This window comes from Astyanax mexicanus, chromosome 1 (genome assembly GCF_023375975.1).
Source record: "Astyanax mexicanus isolate ESR-SI-001 chromosome 1, AstMex3_surface, whole genome shotgun sequence".
NCBI lineage: Eukaryota > Metazoa > Chordata > Actinopteri > Characiformes > Acestrorhamphidae > Astyanax > Astyanax mexicanus.
In genome coordinates this window covers 14,642,561-14,661,453 of record NC_064408.1, presented here as the reverse complement: position 1 = coordinate 14,661,453, position 18,893 = coordinate 14,642,561, and the positions used below count along the sequence as shown (strand labels likewise).

The window sequence follows — 18,893 nt, the reverse complement described above, 5'->3', positions numbered from 1 at the left end:
ATCGTCACTGTCCAATGAAAAACAGCAACTTTACAGGAGAGAGAAAAAACCTTGTAAACTTCTCAATAGTTCAATGGAAGTCAATATAAAAAGTTTATTTTTCTATTGAGGTTCTATTGGTCCGTTCATCAAGAAATTTTGGCACAGTGTAAGGGACAGCTGGTTTGTTAAAATTATGTAGTACACAAAAAATCGACAAAAATGGACATTAGTGTTTTTCCATTGGACAGCGATGATATACAGTGGCTTGCAAATGTATTCATACCCCTTGAACTTTTTCACATTTTAGCCCTATCCGGACGGGATTAGTTTCTCAGGGGGGTGCCTGTGATAAATATTTTACACTTCTATTTAGTGATAAAACTCTTACATCCGGACTGCAATTGAAAAAAAAACAGGGGCACCAGTGAGTTTTTTAGGCTTTCTTGGTCACATGACATCAGGTTCAGTAGATCCAGGGTTTGTACGGTCATGAAAAAAGAGGAAAAAATAATGGAATTTAAAAATAGCAATTTCCAGGCCTGTATAAGTTTTAGAAAAATAAAAATACTTAAAGTTGTGAATTTTTTTGAAAAGGGTGACTTGCAGAATTATTCACCCCCCTATACTCTGAAACCCCTAAATAAAATCAATAGCCTTCAGAAATCACTTAATGGAGTTAATAGAGTCCAACTGTGTGTAATTTAGTCTCAGTACTAATACAGCTGTTCTGTGAAGGCCTCAGTGGTTTGTTAGAGAACAGCATCATGAAGATCAAGAAAAGAAGTTTTAAGCAGGGTTAGGTTATAAAAACATATCCCAAGCTTTAACCATCCCAAGGAGTACTGTTCAATCCATCATACCAAAATGAAACTACAACTACAAACCTATAAACCTAATTCAACTTTACAATAATGTGCTACTTCCTGTTGGTCTATCATTTAAAATAGAGTTAAGTTTGTGGTTGTAAGTTGACAAAAAAGTGAAAAAGTTCTAATACTAATACCAAGAGTACGAATACTTTTACAAGCCACTGTACTTTTACTGTCGTTTTTTTTTTTTTTTTTTTTTGAGGTAAATTATCCAGTATAGAACATTTTAAAGGGTTCACCACTGTGAATATACTCTTTCATGATTGAGTTTTAAGGTTGTTTTAAGGGTGTGTTTATCATCCCCACGCTCTGTATAATGTGTATGAGAAAGAAAGAGCAGTTTACCAGCAGAGGGCAGTAGCACATTTTAACAGTGTTTACAGTGGCCGTTTACTGCATAAACACATTTTCACAATAACATACGTATAGGAGAGAGACATAGAGAGAAGAAAAATAAAGATCCATCAAGAGTAACAACCAGAATTCAGATGAGGAATTTACTGTACGTACAGTTTGGGCACGACAATATGGCAAAAATTTAGATCACAATATATATTTATTCCAGCAGTTGATCCAATACAGTTACGAAAGCAATAAATACAATATAACAGTGATATAAAATGCAATAAGTGATATTGTAAAATTATTATATTACAACATTTATAGACATTTTCACAAAACACAGTACTTATTATATTTTGACACGCAGACAAAATGCCTAATTTTGCCATTCAAATACTCGTTCAATAAGAATTCAATTGTTATTTAATATTTGCTACACAAAATCCCATTAAACAGGAGTTTTTTTTTACACTCTGTAATGAAAGGTATAGTTGGGTCGGTGTTCTTTAAGCACTAAAGATATAATCAATATGCCGATATATACCTCTTTTGACTTGTGCCTCATGGTTTGTTTTCTATGGACAGGTTAGTGTTTTTGTCTGAATGGAGAATCTGACACACGTAGATAATCCTGATTTTTATCCAGTGGGTTTTTGTTAATATTTTATGAATATCAACAGAATTTCTTGTTCAGCTTTAGCAACTAAACTTGTGTTGACACCTGGAATGCTGCACAAGCCTGCAGTTCCAGTGTGGAGAGAAAAGAGTTTCTTAAAACAACATTGTATTAAACATTTATACAGCAATTTAATCTTTAAAAACCTCACACCTTTAAATTCACTCCATGGATTGGACCTTATGGTTTGGTATGAATACAGTAGAGTCTATATTATGCTAATTAAGCTGAAGGTTTATTGTAGGCTAAACATTAGCGTGTTTTATTTGTTTCCACATGTCCACTCACAAAACTCAAGACACATCTGCCACAACCAACCCACTATAATTTTATGAGTGAAAATAATATGCTGAAGCCAGAACTTGATATACAGTTTATTTTGGCAAACAAATAGCTTTAAAGGTCTCATTCCATGTATTCTTTCAATAGTTTTAAAATACAGTTGTGGTCTCTAGTATAAATAAATTCCATGTGAGCCGTTTTTTGTGAAAAAAGTGCTCTGGTGTTTCTATGTAGCCCTGCTTTAGTTCGCTTGATTAGTAGTCTCTGAAGAAAGACAGGGTTTCGGCTCTTGCTCATGAATGTTCATACATGCAAACATATCACCTCTGATTGGCTAACAGCACTGCAGTAGAGAACCTGCCTACCTGCATTCAGCCCACAGTGAATTTTACAGCTCTAAAACTCAAAGGACAAAATGTTTTCAGAGATACAGCCTTAGTTCTAAAGATATAGCACTGAGTGCTAGTTAAAGTTAACCCTTAAACTTGACTTAACAACATCAGACTTGAGCGGCCCGGCGGCCAAGAAATGTTGTCAATGCCGCGATGCGAACAGAGACTCTTTCAGCTAAACTCAGGCTACTAAACTCTTACCTCAGACTTGGTGATTCGGTGCTTGGGCAGTTTCACCATGTCGAAGCCCCAGAGTCTGCTCTACATCATAAAATCCGATGCGAACGGCACCCGCTTTGAGTGGTGTTCTGTCGAGTTTCGCTGTCTTGTCAAACCGTGCTTCCCTAGTGTATATTTAAGGGCTTAGTAAAACGCAAAATCAACCGGAGATCCGATTTAAACCTACAGTTACTTGCACAAGATAGCTTATGTTAACTAGCCTCTGTAAACAGAGCTGTAAGCTGACAGTGTCTGTTTTGCTTAAGCCCGGGTTCAGCTCTGTCTGTGGGCTGTCCTGAGCCGAGGTGGGCGTGGCCATGAAGTCACCGGTTGATGTTGACAACCTAACATATCTCAGTTCAACCTATATTTCTGAGGATTTTCTTTTACTAGCTATTGCAGACAATTGAGGCTGAAGAACAGTTTCATATGCAGAATGTATGTACAACTCAGAAAGACCTATAGTATTTCACAAAGAACAAGAAAAATGAATTTTAGAGGAAGGAGACCTTTTTAAAGCACCAGTAATGAGGACCTGAACTGTATAACTGCTGACAAAGAACACAGCGTGAATCATCTGGACACTTTCCCCTTCATCAGAGGGATTCAGCTAACTTTGAAGCTTTTATCCCTAGATGGCATTAGGGCCAGTGAGGCTCTGCTAAAATGTGCTAAAAATGAAGAGAGGAGTCTGGCTTGAATCAGGACGATGTCTCCTGCAGGACATTTTTCTGTCCCGCTCCTTCTTTTAGTCTCTCTGTGTAAACGGTGTGCTCTCGCGAGCATCAGCAGCTCTTATCTTCCCCAGAGCTAATCTTCCATTTAGGATCTCGCTAAATATATTCAGCACGTTGGAAAATCACTCTGTTACTCTGCAGTCTGGTGCTGTAGGAGCCAAAAGAGGGTGGATACACTTGTTGTGATGTCATTGACTTAAACCACTAAAATTACTAAGTATATGCAATTCTGGTGGCCTCAGATGATTGATGAAGTGTTACTGTTGGAATTATTAAACAACAAGTTAAACAACAGCTTAATAGGGTTCTTATATGTACTTGATTGGAAAAGCTTGTTATTTTCCAGGAAAATAGGTTTTTAATCAAGTTTGTTAAAGGTGCAAAATCCACGAATTAAACATGTAGAGATGGTAGAGAAAGGGAGTGTATGTTGGTCCCATGGAAACTTGGGCCCTTCTCAAGAGACAAGACAGTGGCTAGCAATGTAGCACTGCTAATGCAAGACGGCAGAACGTATGGAGAAACATTCAGATGAAAGCAACCTCCCAAATATTCCTCCTCCAAAAAGCTCCAATCTTTTATGCATCAAGGCGTCTACTGTTATGTTGAAACAATACACCAATCAAAAGTTTGAAAGTTTGAGTAGCATAGCTACAATGCTACTAGGGACAGCAGCAATTCTAAAAGCTAACAATAGGTTGGTCCCAATGCTAGCAGCTGTGGTTAGTGTAGAGTTGAAGCTGGTTTGCCAACAGCTGAGCTCAACAGTTGGTTGACCTAAACTAATAGATACAGCAGCTGGACCTGGCACAGTTGGGTTGGGTTAGCCGCTATGCTCACATCTGGTCTTGGCAGGGATAGAGCTGGTTTGCTAGCAGCCTGGGCTCGACAAAGATGGGGTGGTTTAAGCCACAATGCCAACATCTGACTTTGGCAGGATTATAGCCACTATGCTAACAAACACAGCAGCCAGGTTTTGAGTATTTTGAGCAGATTAGTCATGATGCTAAAAGCTGGTTTTTGGCAGGGTTAGAGCTATTATGCTAACAGACACAGCAGCCAGTTTTGTAGGATTTTGAGCAGGTTAGTCATGATGCTAAAAGCTGGTTTCGGTTTGGAGCACCTTCGCTGAATATATAGTATATGTTTTGATATGAAATGCTGATGCTCTAGTGTAAAATCTGCAAGGATCTACAAGGTATGTGAATAAATTATAGCTTTATTTAAATTTACAGCTCTCACACTGTGGTTTTGTTTGTTGGGTTAGCCGCTATGATCACGTCTGGTCTTGGCAGGGATAGAGCTGGTTTGCTAGCAGCCTGGGCTCGACAAAGATGGGATGGTTTAAGCCACAATGCCAACATCTGACTTTGGCAGGATTATAGCCACTATGCTAACAAACACAGCAGCCAGGTTTTGAGTATTTTGTGCAGGTTAGTCATGATGCTAAAAGCTGTTTTTGGAAGGTTTAGAGCTATTATGCTAACACACACAGCAGCCAGGTTTTGAGTATTTTGTGCAGGTTAGTCATGGTGCTAAATAGGGGTGGGAATCGATTACTATCTCACGATTCGATTCGATTCCGATTTTGGGGGCCACGATTCGATTCAAAATCGATTTTTGATTCAAAACGATTTGAATTATAAAAATTTCTGCTTCTGGCTTATGAATCGTATTGAAAAAAAACCCTCCATAATATACACTGGTCCTGAAGCAGGTAATGTGTTACAAAAACAATAAAATGTGCAGGAATGTGGGTCCTCAGTGACAGAGGAATCACTGGGATATCACAATGACGTTAATGAACAATAAATAAATAATAAATAACACTGCTTTATTACCAGGCTACTAGCGGTGGTGTGTAGGTGACGCTGCTGGGCTGATGTGATGATAGCAGTGGAGCGCTAAAGTTCAGGAGCAGCTGCTGATTAACTAGTTAATTTAAGGTCGTTGTATTTCTTCAGAAAGGGGGCAGGAGGTGGAGAAATTAATTCATATTGTCCATTCCTTAATTCCTCTGTGATGAGGAGCTGAAATTAGCTCTGATTAGCTTATTTTATTTTTCCGTTCCGCCTTAAATGCTGCAGCCCGCTGCCACCTGTAGCGTTATTTAAGGTGGAACTGGAAAGTTAGCTTGTTAGCTAGCTAACAGTTACTGAAACTAACTACTAGCGATCTTTTTTATGCTTGTTATGAAGCATTCTGCCATAAAACATTAAAACTACACGTTAATCTAAGGTAATATAGTGCTTGTTCTGCCATCTTACCGGTGATTCTCAAACACCTACTACGCTCTGTGTGGGTCTGGAAGACCTCGGTTTGAAGGGACAAGCGGGTTGCCAGGTCCAACAAAAATACCCAGCCCAAAATCAGTCCAAAACCCGCCCCTCAGAATCGATTTTGGGACATTTTAAATCGATTCTGAATCGTAGTAAATGAGAATCAAGATTCTTATGTGAATCGATTTTTTGGCACACCTCTAGTGCTAAATGCTGTTTTTGGAAGGTTTAGAGCTATTATGCTAACACACACAGCAGCCAGTTTTGTAGGATTTTGAGCAGGTTAGTCATGATGCTAAAAGCTGGTTCTTGGCAGGGTCCCGAGCCGCTATGCTAACAGACACAGTAGCCAGTTTTGTAGGATTTTGAGCAGGTTAATCATGATGCTAAAAGCTGGTTTCGGTTTGGAGCAGCTTGACTGAATATATAGTATATGTTTTGATATGAAATGCTGATGCTCTAGTGTAAAATCTGCAAGGATCTACAAGGTTTGTAAATTAATTTAAGCTTTATTTAAATTCACAGCTCTCACGCTGCTGTTGTTTTGTTTGTTTCTCAGGAGCAGGGCATTCTTCAGGAGTATCTGCTTGCTCTAACCACCAATGAGCAACTGATTGTGCGCACAGCTCAGGTAAGACTACCCTGCATCCTCATTTCTAGTGTATTATTAATGGTCAGCATCAAGAACAGTCCCTTTGTGGATATATAGGATTTGTGGGACTCATTTTTCTACAGGGTTGAGATGTTAAAATGAATATTATTTATGTTCTATTTGAAATGTTATTTAAACAATGAATTCTGTTACTCAGTTAATAGTATTTTAATTAAGACAGATCCATTATCTAAATTATGGACATGAATGGCACAGCAATGTTGGGCTTTCTGAGGTTTCTTTGAATGGTTCAGTTTTCTGTGACAGAGTAAGCTCTTTATTAGAAAAAAAACAATTGTTCACTTTTGACAGTGTTACCGTAAGACACACTTAAAATCCTTCATTTTCTCAAAAATCATCAGTGCATAAAGCAATATTTCCTGGATTAGAGTAAAATAAATGGTACTGAACATATATAATCTAATAGATATATAATGGTTAATAAGAACAGTGTAATTTTTTTATTTTGCTAAAAACAGCAAAAAAGTAGTACCCTGATGTGATAATTAGGGGTGGGTGATATGGCACAATATTTCAGGGCATAATATTGTTCACGATATTCAAAAATGTTCGCGATATTATTGCGTTCGATACAATATGGCACACCTCTAGTTTTTATCTTTTTCTTTGTTCCATCTATAGTACATCCAGTTCAATGTACTTGTTCCCCTGGCAGCAAAACAACCCCAGAGCATGTGTGTACCACCACCATGTTTAACAGTCAGTTAGTACAGTGTTGTTCTAGTTCAGTCTGGTCAATGGTGACTGAACAACTCAATATAATTATCCTCCAAAAAATTATTTTCTTTGTACTTAAAATGTTGTTTGAATTGATGATCTTGAAATGAGCAGTTGTTTGGAATTATTTGTCTTTTTAATCAATTTGATCTTGTACATTCACTCTGGCCTAGAAAAATAAACAGGTCAAAGAAATAATCGAAAAATCCAATATTATCGTGACAGTCCTCATAAATACATCATCAGTAAGTATATGTAAATGTCAGATGCCAAGTTAATTTGTGCTGTTAATATTATTAAAAGTTTTGCACAGCGTGTCGTAGACTAATCCAAACTCACCTACATTATAGACATATTAAAGCATTAAACAAATATTGAACGTTTTGAATGCTTGTTTTGCTAATATTCCTCCACACCACTCCCTCTGATGGTGTTATACAATATTGCAGGGTTAAGACACCAAACACTGCTGAGAATTTGTTGAGAAATTTTTATTTAAACAGCTCTGAAACATCAACAAACCCTATAAACTTAATTAAACTGGGTTTCATCAGCCAGACATGTTTTGCCCTCATTACACACATTGTTTTCTCATCGGTGTCGTCATGCTGAACAGTGTTCATTCAGTGTTCATTCAGTGCAGAGCAGCAGTTCACTTTTAATAATGATCCTTTTTTTTTTCTTTTTTCTTTTTTTTTAAAGAGGTTTAAATTAGAACTGAACTCTCATTTTACTACTCCACCCCCCCACCCCTTTTTTTTGCAATGATGTTCCTGGTAAACTGAACCAGAGACAGAAAAAAAAACTTTCAAAAAATCAAAAACACTAAAGTTCACAAGAAGGCCCCAGTATATCATATATTTTTGTGTTATTATTTATTAGTGTTTTATATGTTGCACTTGTATAGCAGTTCTATGTTTTACAACAATACATATATCCAAAATTTTTTTAGGGCTCTCTTTTTTCCAAAAAGGGAAATAAAATTAAAGACAAACTGAGAACAGAAGAGGAGATTTAAATCTAGAATTTGAGGAGAATTACAAGGAGGAGACCAAATTTACCAAAACCTTTCAAATCTGTGCTTCAGGTCAAAAGTAAGGATCCTATTTGGGGAAGAACACAGGCTTAGTGATTAATATTAAAAACATGAAAACAATTAAGGGACACATATGGACGCACTGTATGTAGTAACCAGTAAAATAGAGTGTAAGTCCTCCACATTAATCCCCTGAGCTAAACCTGATGAACTGAGATGAGGTGATTTGAGGTGATTTGAGATGAGCTGGAGCTTCACAACATGAAGGAAAAGCAGCAACTATTGTTCAGTACCTCCAGGAACACCTTCCTTCAAGACGCTGAGAAAACTATTCCAGGTGTCTTTATTCTCCCTCATGAAGACATGAAGAGATTAAAATACCAAGAGTGTGAATCTAAATTATAAAACATAATATATGTGTTCTTGTATAGTTTTAGTATCTTCAATAATAAATTTAACATGTAGAAATCACTCATAGAAAGAAAAAACGGCAACTCCATTACCAAATCCAAGTCCCTCTATTAAATATTTGTCGTTAAACCCGTTTGTTTTCTTATTTGGGATTTGTTTAGTTTGTAAAAACACTGGGATCCACTATTATAGGATATAAACGCTTCCTGATTCTGATGGAGACTTGTTATTAGGACTTTTCTCACAAACTAATGTAAGAAAATACTTAGGAATGTAATGCTGAATAAGAGGGAAGGGGGCAGTGTTGTACTATATGCTAATGCATTAAGTAATAAGCTCTTATTAGCCCTGGTGGTCTGTCTGTTGAGCGGAGGTGTGTGTGTGTGTGTGTGTGTGTGTAGGATGGCAGTAACTGCAGTGAGGTGTATCTGTCAGTATGAGGGAGGGGTCAGATCAGTGTGGAGCTGAATCAGAGGGAGGGGAGCTCTGATTGGACGTGGGCTGTTTGAGTCATGTGTTGGGGGGGGGGGGGGGGGTTGTTGTTTTCTGTTTGTTTATTTCTCCCCTGAAAAACATAAAAGGGCATATTACTACAGAACAATAATTCAAAAGTGTGTGTGTGTGTGTGTGTGTGTGTGTTTCATTGATTACTGTGTGGGTGTTTTCCTGGGAGTTGAGGAAAAGGACCACAGGTGTGTGGAAAAGTTTGATGAATTGCCTGCAATACTTTGCATAACTCTCTCTCTCTCTCTCTCTCCCTTTTTCTCTCTTCCTCGCTTATTATCTCTCTCTCTCTCTCTCCCTTTTCTCTCTTTCTCACTCTTTCTCTTTTGCTCTGTCTCTCTTGCTCTTGTTTTAACTCACTGTCCCCTCTCTCTACTTTGCTCTCTCTCCTTCTTTGTCTACTGTCCTCTTATACTTTGTCTCTTTTGCACTTTTTCATTGTCTTTTTATATATTTAATAATTCTTACTTTCTTTTCTTCTCCCTTTTCCTTTTCTTTCTCTTTTGTCCCTCTCTCCCTTTGGCAACTCCTTTTAATGTTGCACTTTCTTTTTATTTGCCCTTTTTGTCCCTCTCTCTCTCTCTCCCTCTCCCTCTCCCTCTCTCCCTCTCTCTCTCTCTCTCTCTCTCTCTCCCTCTCTCTCTCTCTCTCTCTCTCTCTCTCTTTCTCTCTCTGTTTTATTGTGCAGGCCCTGAAGAACATCGCTGCAATCAGTCTGGCCATCAATTACCCAAATAAATCCACCACGCTGCTGAACGTTTCCCCCTGAGCGAGGACGAGCCGGGGCTGCCAGCGCAGTGTCCTCTCGCGCCCGCATTAGGAGGGCAGGTAATGGCCGCACCGGGAGAGCCCCTCAGAACGTCTTCCAGAACCATCCGCCATAAACCGGAGCCACTCCCCTGCTTTAAACCGGAACCGAGAGAAGAGTTATCTCCCAGTCATGTTTTATCGTTAACGGTTGGTGATTTCAGGGGATTACGCCGGAATCATCTCCCCTCTCTGGAAAGGCTCTCGTACCTGTGACTTTTTGCCTTAGATGAGAGCGAGGATTTCCGAGTCTGTGCAGTCTTCTGAAGACCGGAGGGAAGAAAGCCAGGCAGCGCTTTTTTCTCTTTTTTTCTTTTTTTCTTTCTTTTTTTTTCTCTTTATCTATTCGTGCACCCTCTCTCTCTCTCTTTAATTTATCTATTTTACTTGAAGCAGCTCCAGTGCTTAAACAGGTCAGCATGGTGTGCCAAATTCGCCACTGTTCCTTTTTTTTTTTTTTGGTTTATTTATGCTCGTCTTTTTCATCATCGGAAGGGAAAAGAGAGCGAGAAATGCACCTTGGGTGAGACAATCGATCATAGTGAAAGCAGGTCACCTTTCCCGCGCTTCACACAGCCTTTCACGCGTCTCTCTGTGGACACACGCCGCCTAAAAATACGAGCGGTCCGTGCAGTCTCATCCGTCAGCCTGGCCCGAGACTTCAGCTTGGATGAGATTCCGAAAGGTAGCGGCGGGTAGACAAAAGTTCTCCGCTCAGAGAAACGATTGAACTGAGGGATATTTGAGTTCTTTCAACACCTGTAGAGGAGCGAATGTAAAGGAGCATATTATTTTTCTTACAAATTTAAAATTAGGATTATGAATGTTCACTCCGTCTGTATAGTGTAATCCAGTAGCTAAACTTGAAAAATCTGGTTCTTCTCTATTCGCTTCAGCCAATGCTTTAACCGAACGGCTGGTTTGATGTGCCATACGAACATCTCCAGGCTTCCTGCAGCCTTAAAGTCGTCCCGGGTGTAACAGTTATATTAGAATATTATATATACTACCGCCTTGTTTTTACACCTGTTGCGTTCACAGACAATATTGGAACACTTTTAAGTTCTTTAATTACAGACTGTAGTTCTGTATCTGTTTCTCTGTATACTTTATTATTATTATCCTCCTGTTTTTCAATGGCCAAGACCCCACAGGATAGACCATCACAGAGACGGCACTGTTTGGGTGGTCCACCAGCCCTTATGTTCCCACCCACACATTCGCGGTTTAAACTGCAGAGTGACGCAGAGCTGCTGATATGCGCACACAGAAGTATAAACGTGTTCTGCAACGTAGCGCACACTCGCTGGATTTGTGTAGGCTACAGCGTAGGTTCGATGCCGAAGGATAAATTGACATAGCAGTGCTGCTGGAGTTTTTAAACACCTCAGTGTCTCTGCTGGACTTTACTTTATCTACAAGGTGGAAGAGCTACTGTAGGTAGGAGTGTGTAATAGAGTAATAGAGTGGAGGACAGTGAGAGATTAAACACAGTGTTTAAAAACTCCAGCAGCACTGCACACTATAACACACTACCACCATGTGAATCAGTGCTAATCTGTGAATCTGTGTTGGTCTATTCTGTGGGATCTTGATCATTAAAGAACAGGGCGAAAGGAGAAGAATAATACAGTATACTTAGAAACGGAAGAAGAAAAAGTGCTCCTATATGCTCAATAAAACTAATAAAACGAACAAGGAAGTGGTTATAATATTCTAATATTACAAGTCCTGTGTGCTCACCATTACTAATACTTTATAGAGGCTCTTGGAGCAGTGAAAGTTGTACCATACACACACTATTCTGCCTCCACACTTAGTGTATCACCTTTGTGGTAATGTGTTCATCGTGCACATTTATGCACACGTTAAATACATCTGCATGGTGTCCATGACCACTGAAGCTGTTTATATTTGAGTAGAATATATTTGAGCTCTCAATGCACACATAATAGTTTTCAATCAAATTTATTGACCTGAGATCGTTCCTCAGAAGGGTTTAGTGGTTTTGCTTTTGTCCCAAATTGATAGTCAAGACATTTCCCTGCTTTAAAATAGGGATGCACAGAATATTTGGCACCAGAAATTTATTTAGCCAAAAATGGCAACTAAAGCACTATTTGCATTCAGTATAATAAGCAGATAGACAGAATGATTTATACTAAAAAAATGTTTTATTTTGGTTAAAAAGCAAAAATATATTAATGTTAATTACAATTAATAAAACCTTGGCAAAAAACTAGTTTATTTTTTTTTTATTATTATTTTTTTTTACGTTGCTGCCCTTTTTTATTTCAGTGGACTGAAAAGATTCTTTTTTTTGGCTGAAACTGGACAAAATTAAACATTTGGCCAAAGCCTGAATATTAAACAAATTGTAAAGAGGTTATCAAATCATACTAAGCATGAAGCATTTTATTTATGCAAGTAAAATATAAAAATGAACTTAAACTTGCCTGTTCTCGGCTCTTAATGCTGGCTCTCTCCCTCACTCCCTGCCATGACATACTGCGCCACTGGTATGTGAGTGATAGTGCGAGCCTTCTACTGCTGCTTAAAAAAGTCCTAATGTTTGTGGAAACACTACAGTGTGACATAAAATAAAAAAGTCATTAATTGCTGTAAATGATTCATTATTAATTTTTGTTGTCAAATATTTGGTGCATCCCTTTTAAAACCATTTTGGTCAAGCAATTCCTGTAAAATGTTCCTTTTCAAACATTCAAAGAGTTACGAGATGAGAAACCAATTATTAAGAGAACTGGTTTTTAACTGTATAGGGAGTGACTTGGTGGTGGGATTAGGTTTATTAATAGTACCCCACTCCTCCTTCCTCTCCTTTCACACTGAAATCAATCGATTTCTTTTCTTAGTGCACCTTAAATACATCTTCATTACATGTGTGATTTGTTTGTTTTAATTTTATTTTAGTGGGTGTAGACTAGCAGATAAAGATGGCTGGAGATATAATGCCAAAGAAACTTCTCCCTGAAAAGAAAACTGCAATTTACAACTATCAATCTATCTTGGTTTGAACGTTATCCTGTTCTGGAAGCTTGTTGGAGCGAGAAGTCTTGCTCTTACTTTAGGAGAGTGAGTGGTTGATGAGGAAAAGCGTATATCGTCACGGTCCAAACAAATCATTGCATCTTCTCGCAAAACTCTATTTTTTAACATTGTTTATTGACAATAATGTCCACAGAAAGTGACAGCTTCACCTCACATATGAAAACTCAATATGATAAACAGACCAACAAAAAATGCCCAAAATCTTCATATATTAAATTTTGTGTAAAATACAGGTCCCCATCTCCGACCCATCAGTTAGCAGGCACCTGTGGGAGTGATGTGGGGCACCCAGAAAGAGCATGGCAGCCAATTGTGCTCTCTCAGACTCAGGCTGCTGATGCCGAATCAGCAGAACCTGGGATCCTGGGATTCAAACTCATGATCTTTGGGCCATAGTGTCAGTGTAGTGCTAGGCGATATATATATACATACAGCTCTGAAAAAAAATAAGAGACCACTTCACTATTTATAGGTATATATTTGAGTAAAATGAATATTGTTGTTTTATTCTATAATCTACAGACAACATTTCTCCTAAATTCCAAATAAAAATATTGTCATTTAGAGAATTTATTTGCAAAAAATGAGAAATGACTGAAATAACAAAAAAAAAACTGGTTTTTGGATATTAATCACAGTTTTTATGCATCTTGGCATGTTTTTCGCCACCAGTCTTACACACTGCTTTTGGATAACTTTATGCCACTCCTGGTGCAAAAATTCAAGCAGTTCAGCTTGATTTGATGGTTTGTGATCATCCATCTTCCTCTTGATTATATTCCAGAGGTTTTCAATTAGGTAAAATCAAAGAATCTCATCATTTTTAAGTGGTAAATTTTTTTTCCAGAGCTGTATATATTGTATCATCTTATGGAAAGACATGTTTAAAGTCAAAATGCAGCAACAGATCTGATATTATTTAAGCCCTGATATGCTTAAAAAAGAAGCATATTGTCGATACGATAAGGAAATGTATAACGATACGATAAAATATCGCCATAGTGCAATATATCAGAGCCTTAGTCTGCTGAGCTACTTCAAATCAATTGGAGAGAGTTTTTAGGATGCAAGGTTTTGTTTTTTTTGGTTTTTTTTACTTTTTGCGGCCTGACTACAAGTGACGAACGTGACGGGCGTCAGGATTTGACACAGACCCTTTAGTCTTCAGTGATTTTGTTTACACAAATGCTAGTCATGGAGCGTTAGCCACTTCCCGTGCCTGAAACTCCAGTTTCACGACAGCTGCCAGGTGGAATCCCTGTCTCTCGAAGCCTCAGATATTAATAAGTTACGTGCCTATGTTCAAAATGAAGCAATCTTAATTTAACCATTATATCCTTGCAAGAGAATTTCTCAGCAGTTCTATATTTTTTAAAGAGAATTGTATGGCTTTGATTTGATCTCTTTTTTTATTATTTTCTTGAATGTCACTGGTTTCCCCTTGTTTCCCATTACTTTGGTTGAAGTTTCATTTGAAATTGACATGGATTGAATGTATATAGCTGTGAATAATAATTATGATAATTGCACATATAGGGAAAAAAAATCTTTCATATCAGCTCTCTCCCCTAAATAAATATCAAAATTATTTAATATATTGTTCTTGGTTGACACTTGATTTTGTATGCCATGACACTTGATAAAAAAAAGAGATGAGTTTATCTGTAATTCGTTTTTAATTAAAATGCTGTTATGATGCTCTAACATGTTTTCCTGTGTTGATTTTTTTTAAATTGAATGATGTTTTTCTGAATTCTAGAGTGGAAATTTTGCAGCAGTTTGGAATCTTTTTGTTAATTAACCAAATTTAAAAACCACAGTAGTTCTGTGTTTTTATGCATCAAAGATTTGTGTTTATTTGGATTTATCTATTTATTCAATCATAACAAAGAAGTAGCAACCAGAGCTTATTAAATTCAGCTTGTTTGCACTTTTAATATTTTTTTTTCTCCGTTTCTTCATATTGTAGCAATGATAATTCACAGTTTTGATATTGTACTTTTTTGGATATGGCACCATTCAGAAGTAGCTGAAAAGAGATCTGTATTCTACATGTACAGTGTGTTTCATTTCTCTTGCTTGATGTGAAGTTCTACTAGAACAGCTTTCCAACACTCCTCAAACACTTCAGCATGAATACATAGGGATAAACTAAATGTTCCTAATCACATTGAAGGACAGCCTTTAAAAAGGCTATTTAATATGATATCTGTCTTATTTGCAGTCACAATTCCATTAGGTTAGCTAACTATTGAACTAAGCTCACATGTGTGCTGTTTTACGACTAAGCAACTCTCAGAATGCTGAGAAGGAGTTAGACAGGCATGGCCCTGCCCCGTAGTGGAAATCATGAATCTGATTGGTTAGATTGTCCTATGACTTTGCTAATAGACTCATTACTACACCCTTGAAAAAATCAGGAAAAGGGGCATGCTGACACCGGGGCAGAAGCCATTTTAAAAAGAATTAATTGGTTAAAACCGCTGTCAGTCAGATAAGTCCTGTAGCAACTAAAAAACACAGACTAATGCTTTGAATTAGTTGCTGTTTTTTTTTTTTTTTAGTTAATTTATAAAATATATGCTTATAGTTTACAATAGCTATAATATATATATATTTTGTATTAAATATTATGTAATGATTTATATGCACCTATTGTGACCCCCTTCTCTGAAGGGTTACAAGGGCCTCACTGTACACCACTGCTAAATACACATTTTACTAATAGTGAGTCGAGCCAGAGACATAGTTTATGAAGACACCTCCACAGTCATTGGTTTAAATATGAATGGGAATGCTTGTCATGGCGTCTGTTTACGGCTAAAACCCCACCCTTTAACAAAAAGACCCAATCAGAGCTTGTTGGTTTTGCTGTAAGCACAGGAGGGTTGGTGTGCTTGTGGGGAAGCTTTCCTTCAATGTGGAGATCTGCGCAAGCGCAGTAACCAGGAAGGGAATTGTACCTTTTTACCTTTACCCTTTTTAACACTAAAAACTAAAAACTTTGAGGTTTTAATGAGATTTTTTCCGATAATATAAATAATATGGATATTAATTCAGTAGTTTGACTCTCAATTTTAGGTATTTCGGTCTCCCCGTTTTAATATAGATGGAAGGCAGCTCACATAGGACTGGAGGTAAGTGCCTGCTGATTAAACAGACTTAACGAAGATTTTCCACCACTTTCCTCAGACCAGGTCGGGACGGGCTTAAGAAAATAGTCTGTGACGAAGGCGTCTGTTTTTAATGCTATTTTTATTTTATATTATAAAGCTATGATATGATAATCACAATATAGCAAAGTATCAAACAAATCAAATCTTTTTTTTTTTAAGTCGTGCAAGTTATAATGTTATTTATCATGCATCTCTGAGGTGCAAACGTGAGCTCCTTCACTTATATGGCATTAAACACTTGACCTGCAGCACTGTGTGTAGCTGTTCTTAAAAAAAAAAAAAAATCTTAAATATTAGTTCTATGCTTCTTCAGTGCTGCAATGTTAATTAGCATCATGCTGACCAGGTTCTGCTCATTCGAATAGCACGGAAATGTTTTAAAATGCTCAGTTTTATCGCTCTACTTACTAAAAAAATTAAAAGTTGGGTTTAAATCAGGTCTGGGCTCATAATGACAGTTTATGGGACGGGGCGGCTCAGGCCGGTTTGGGTTTGGATTTGGGTTTTTAAGCCCGATCTAAGCTCTACTCCATTTGCTCACTCAGCCTCAGTTCTTAATGGTATGGATACACTTTATTACATTTTATTTTATTCTTTTTTTTAACCTCTAGAGCAGGTCTGGAAATATTGAAACCAGCCCTTTAAAAACACTATAAATCATATTTTTCTCCATTTTCTTGTTTACCCATTCACCTCTGAATCTCAGTGACTGTGAGCAATGAATTCAAAACCTGAATTGCATGTTATATGGCTGCGTTAACTACAGTATATTTGTAACAAATTGCCTTTTACCATTCAATATCTCTCAGATCTCTCACACCAAGCAGCTTCTTCTACCAGCCCTGATTCTCCTCCCCCTGTCTGAGATCTGTGTTTACATTAGGCAAACACCAGTCCACCCTCTATACCAACACCTCAAACACAATGCAAATAACTCTTTAGTGGGTCAGTGTTTTCTGCCCTCCTAGAAGGTAAACCATCTGCTGCGTGTTACTACTATGCTAACCTCAGGCCCTCAGCTTTTTCCTTTTTATGAGTTTTCTCTGTTTCTGGAGGGACACGCTTCTATAGATAGATAGATAGATAGATAGATACATAGATACTTAGATAGATACATAGATAGATACATAGATACATAGATAGATAGATAGATAGATAGATAGATAGATACATAGATACATACTTTATTTATCCCGAAGGAAATTTAGGAATTTTAGTTCATAAAAGTGCTTTAACCCTGTCATTATTTCATCACTTCTATTCACCAGGGACAGACTGTAGTGTAGTCTAGGGTAAAATGTGTTTTATATATTCTTTTTAATGGACACTTTTTAATGCCACAGCGCTGCTCTCTCTCTCTCTCTCTCTCTCTCTCTCCCTCTCTCTCTCTCTCCCTCTCTCCCTCCCTCCCCTCAACAATTCTGACCATCTCACTCTCTCACTTTTTCTCACTCTTTTCATCCTCTTCCCTCTGTCTCCATCCTCCTCACTCTCCCTGTCCATCTCTCTCTCTCTTTACATCCTCACTCACTCCATCCTCAACCATTCTGACCATCTGTCTCTCTCCATCTTTCTCACTCACTTTGACCATCTCTCTCTCTCTCTCTCTCTCTCTCTCTCTCTCTTGCTCTCTCTCTTGCTCTCTGAATTTCAATTTTCAATTTAAAAAACTTTATTGGCATGAATTGCAATGAACAACTTTTGCCAAAGCAATGAAATAAAAAGTTAATATACAAAAGGTAAAAAAATAACAAATAAATACATAACAATACATACACAAATATATAATATTACCATATCTTACATATATAAGTAAATATAAATAAATAATTAAAAGAATAAATGAATAAGATATTAATAACAGTGTTCTATGTTGTAATTATTTAAGAAGAGTTGTGATTAGTCTGTTAATTAAGCTGATTTCTGTGGTGATGTAGAGCTCTATCTATACAGTTTAAAGAACAGTAGATTGCACACACAACTCTATAGGTCTTAGTCTGGGAAACTTCCCAGTGGTTCCCAAGTGTACATTGGCAATCACAGTGCATTTTCCCTCCATACCATCAGTCTCTGGGGTATCTGAGTATTTTCACACAATGATAAGTAGGGATGGTGAAATGGGGAGTAATATTATGTTTTCCACGCTGGCTGGTGTTCTGTGGGGTTATCAAAACTCAAGAGACATTGAAGAGGCGGACACATGTATAAGAGTTATGGGGTAACCAGGACTAGTGCATCTCAAAAAGATCTATTTTAAGCATTTCTTTTATTGGTGATGATTATGGCTTACAGAAAATGAAACCCCAAAATCAGTATCTCAGAAAATTTGAATATTATATAAGACCAATTGGTACATTTGGCAGGGTGGACATTGTCCTGCTGGAAAAGAAAATCTGCATTACATTCACTCATATAAACTTTGATTTAATTCTAACAGCTCCTCACTGCTGCAGTGTTTTTATGAATGGCTGTACCAGTGGATTTTGTCCATGTTTGCAATACTATAATATTTTTGGCATGTTTCCCATCCTAGCTCCTTTCATTCATTCAGTTAGTCATATTCTTGTGCTTGCTGGAAAGAGAGAGGTGAATGGTGGTGGTGTTATGGTCCAGCTCACCACTGCTGATGATGATGAAGATGATGATGATGATGATGATGAAGATGGTATTTGGAGTGATAATAAAACCAGAGTGAGAAATATTGGATAAACATGCTGATGAT

At 37.5% G+C, this 18,893-nt stretch overlaps 1 protein-coding gene across 1 annotated transcript in view; it reads left to right on the top strand.

The window, feature by feature from the left end:
- Nucleotides 1-14,699, top strand: part of zzef1 (zinc finger, ZZ-type with EF hand domain 1) — a 92,404-nt gene extending 77,705 nt beyond the window's left edge. Inside the window, exons 54-55 of the mRNA XM_049469603.1 lie at nucleotides 6,338-6,409; nucleotides 9,808-14,699. Of these exons, the coding sequence (XP_049325560.1) occupies nucleotides 6,338-6,409; nucleotides 9,808-9,888 (153 nt within the window). The 3' untranslated portion in view covers nucleotides 9,889-14,699. The remainder of the gene's footprint in view (nucleotides 1-6,337; nucleotides 6,410-9,807) is intronic.
- Nucleotides 14,700-18,893: the final 4,194 nt, after the last annotated feature.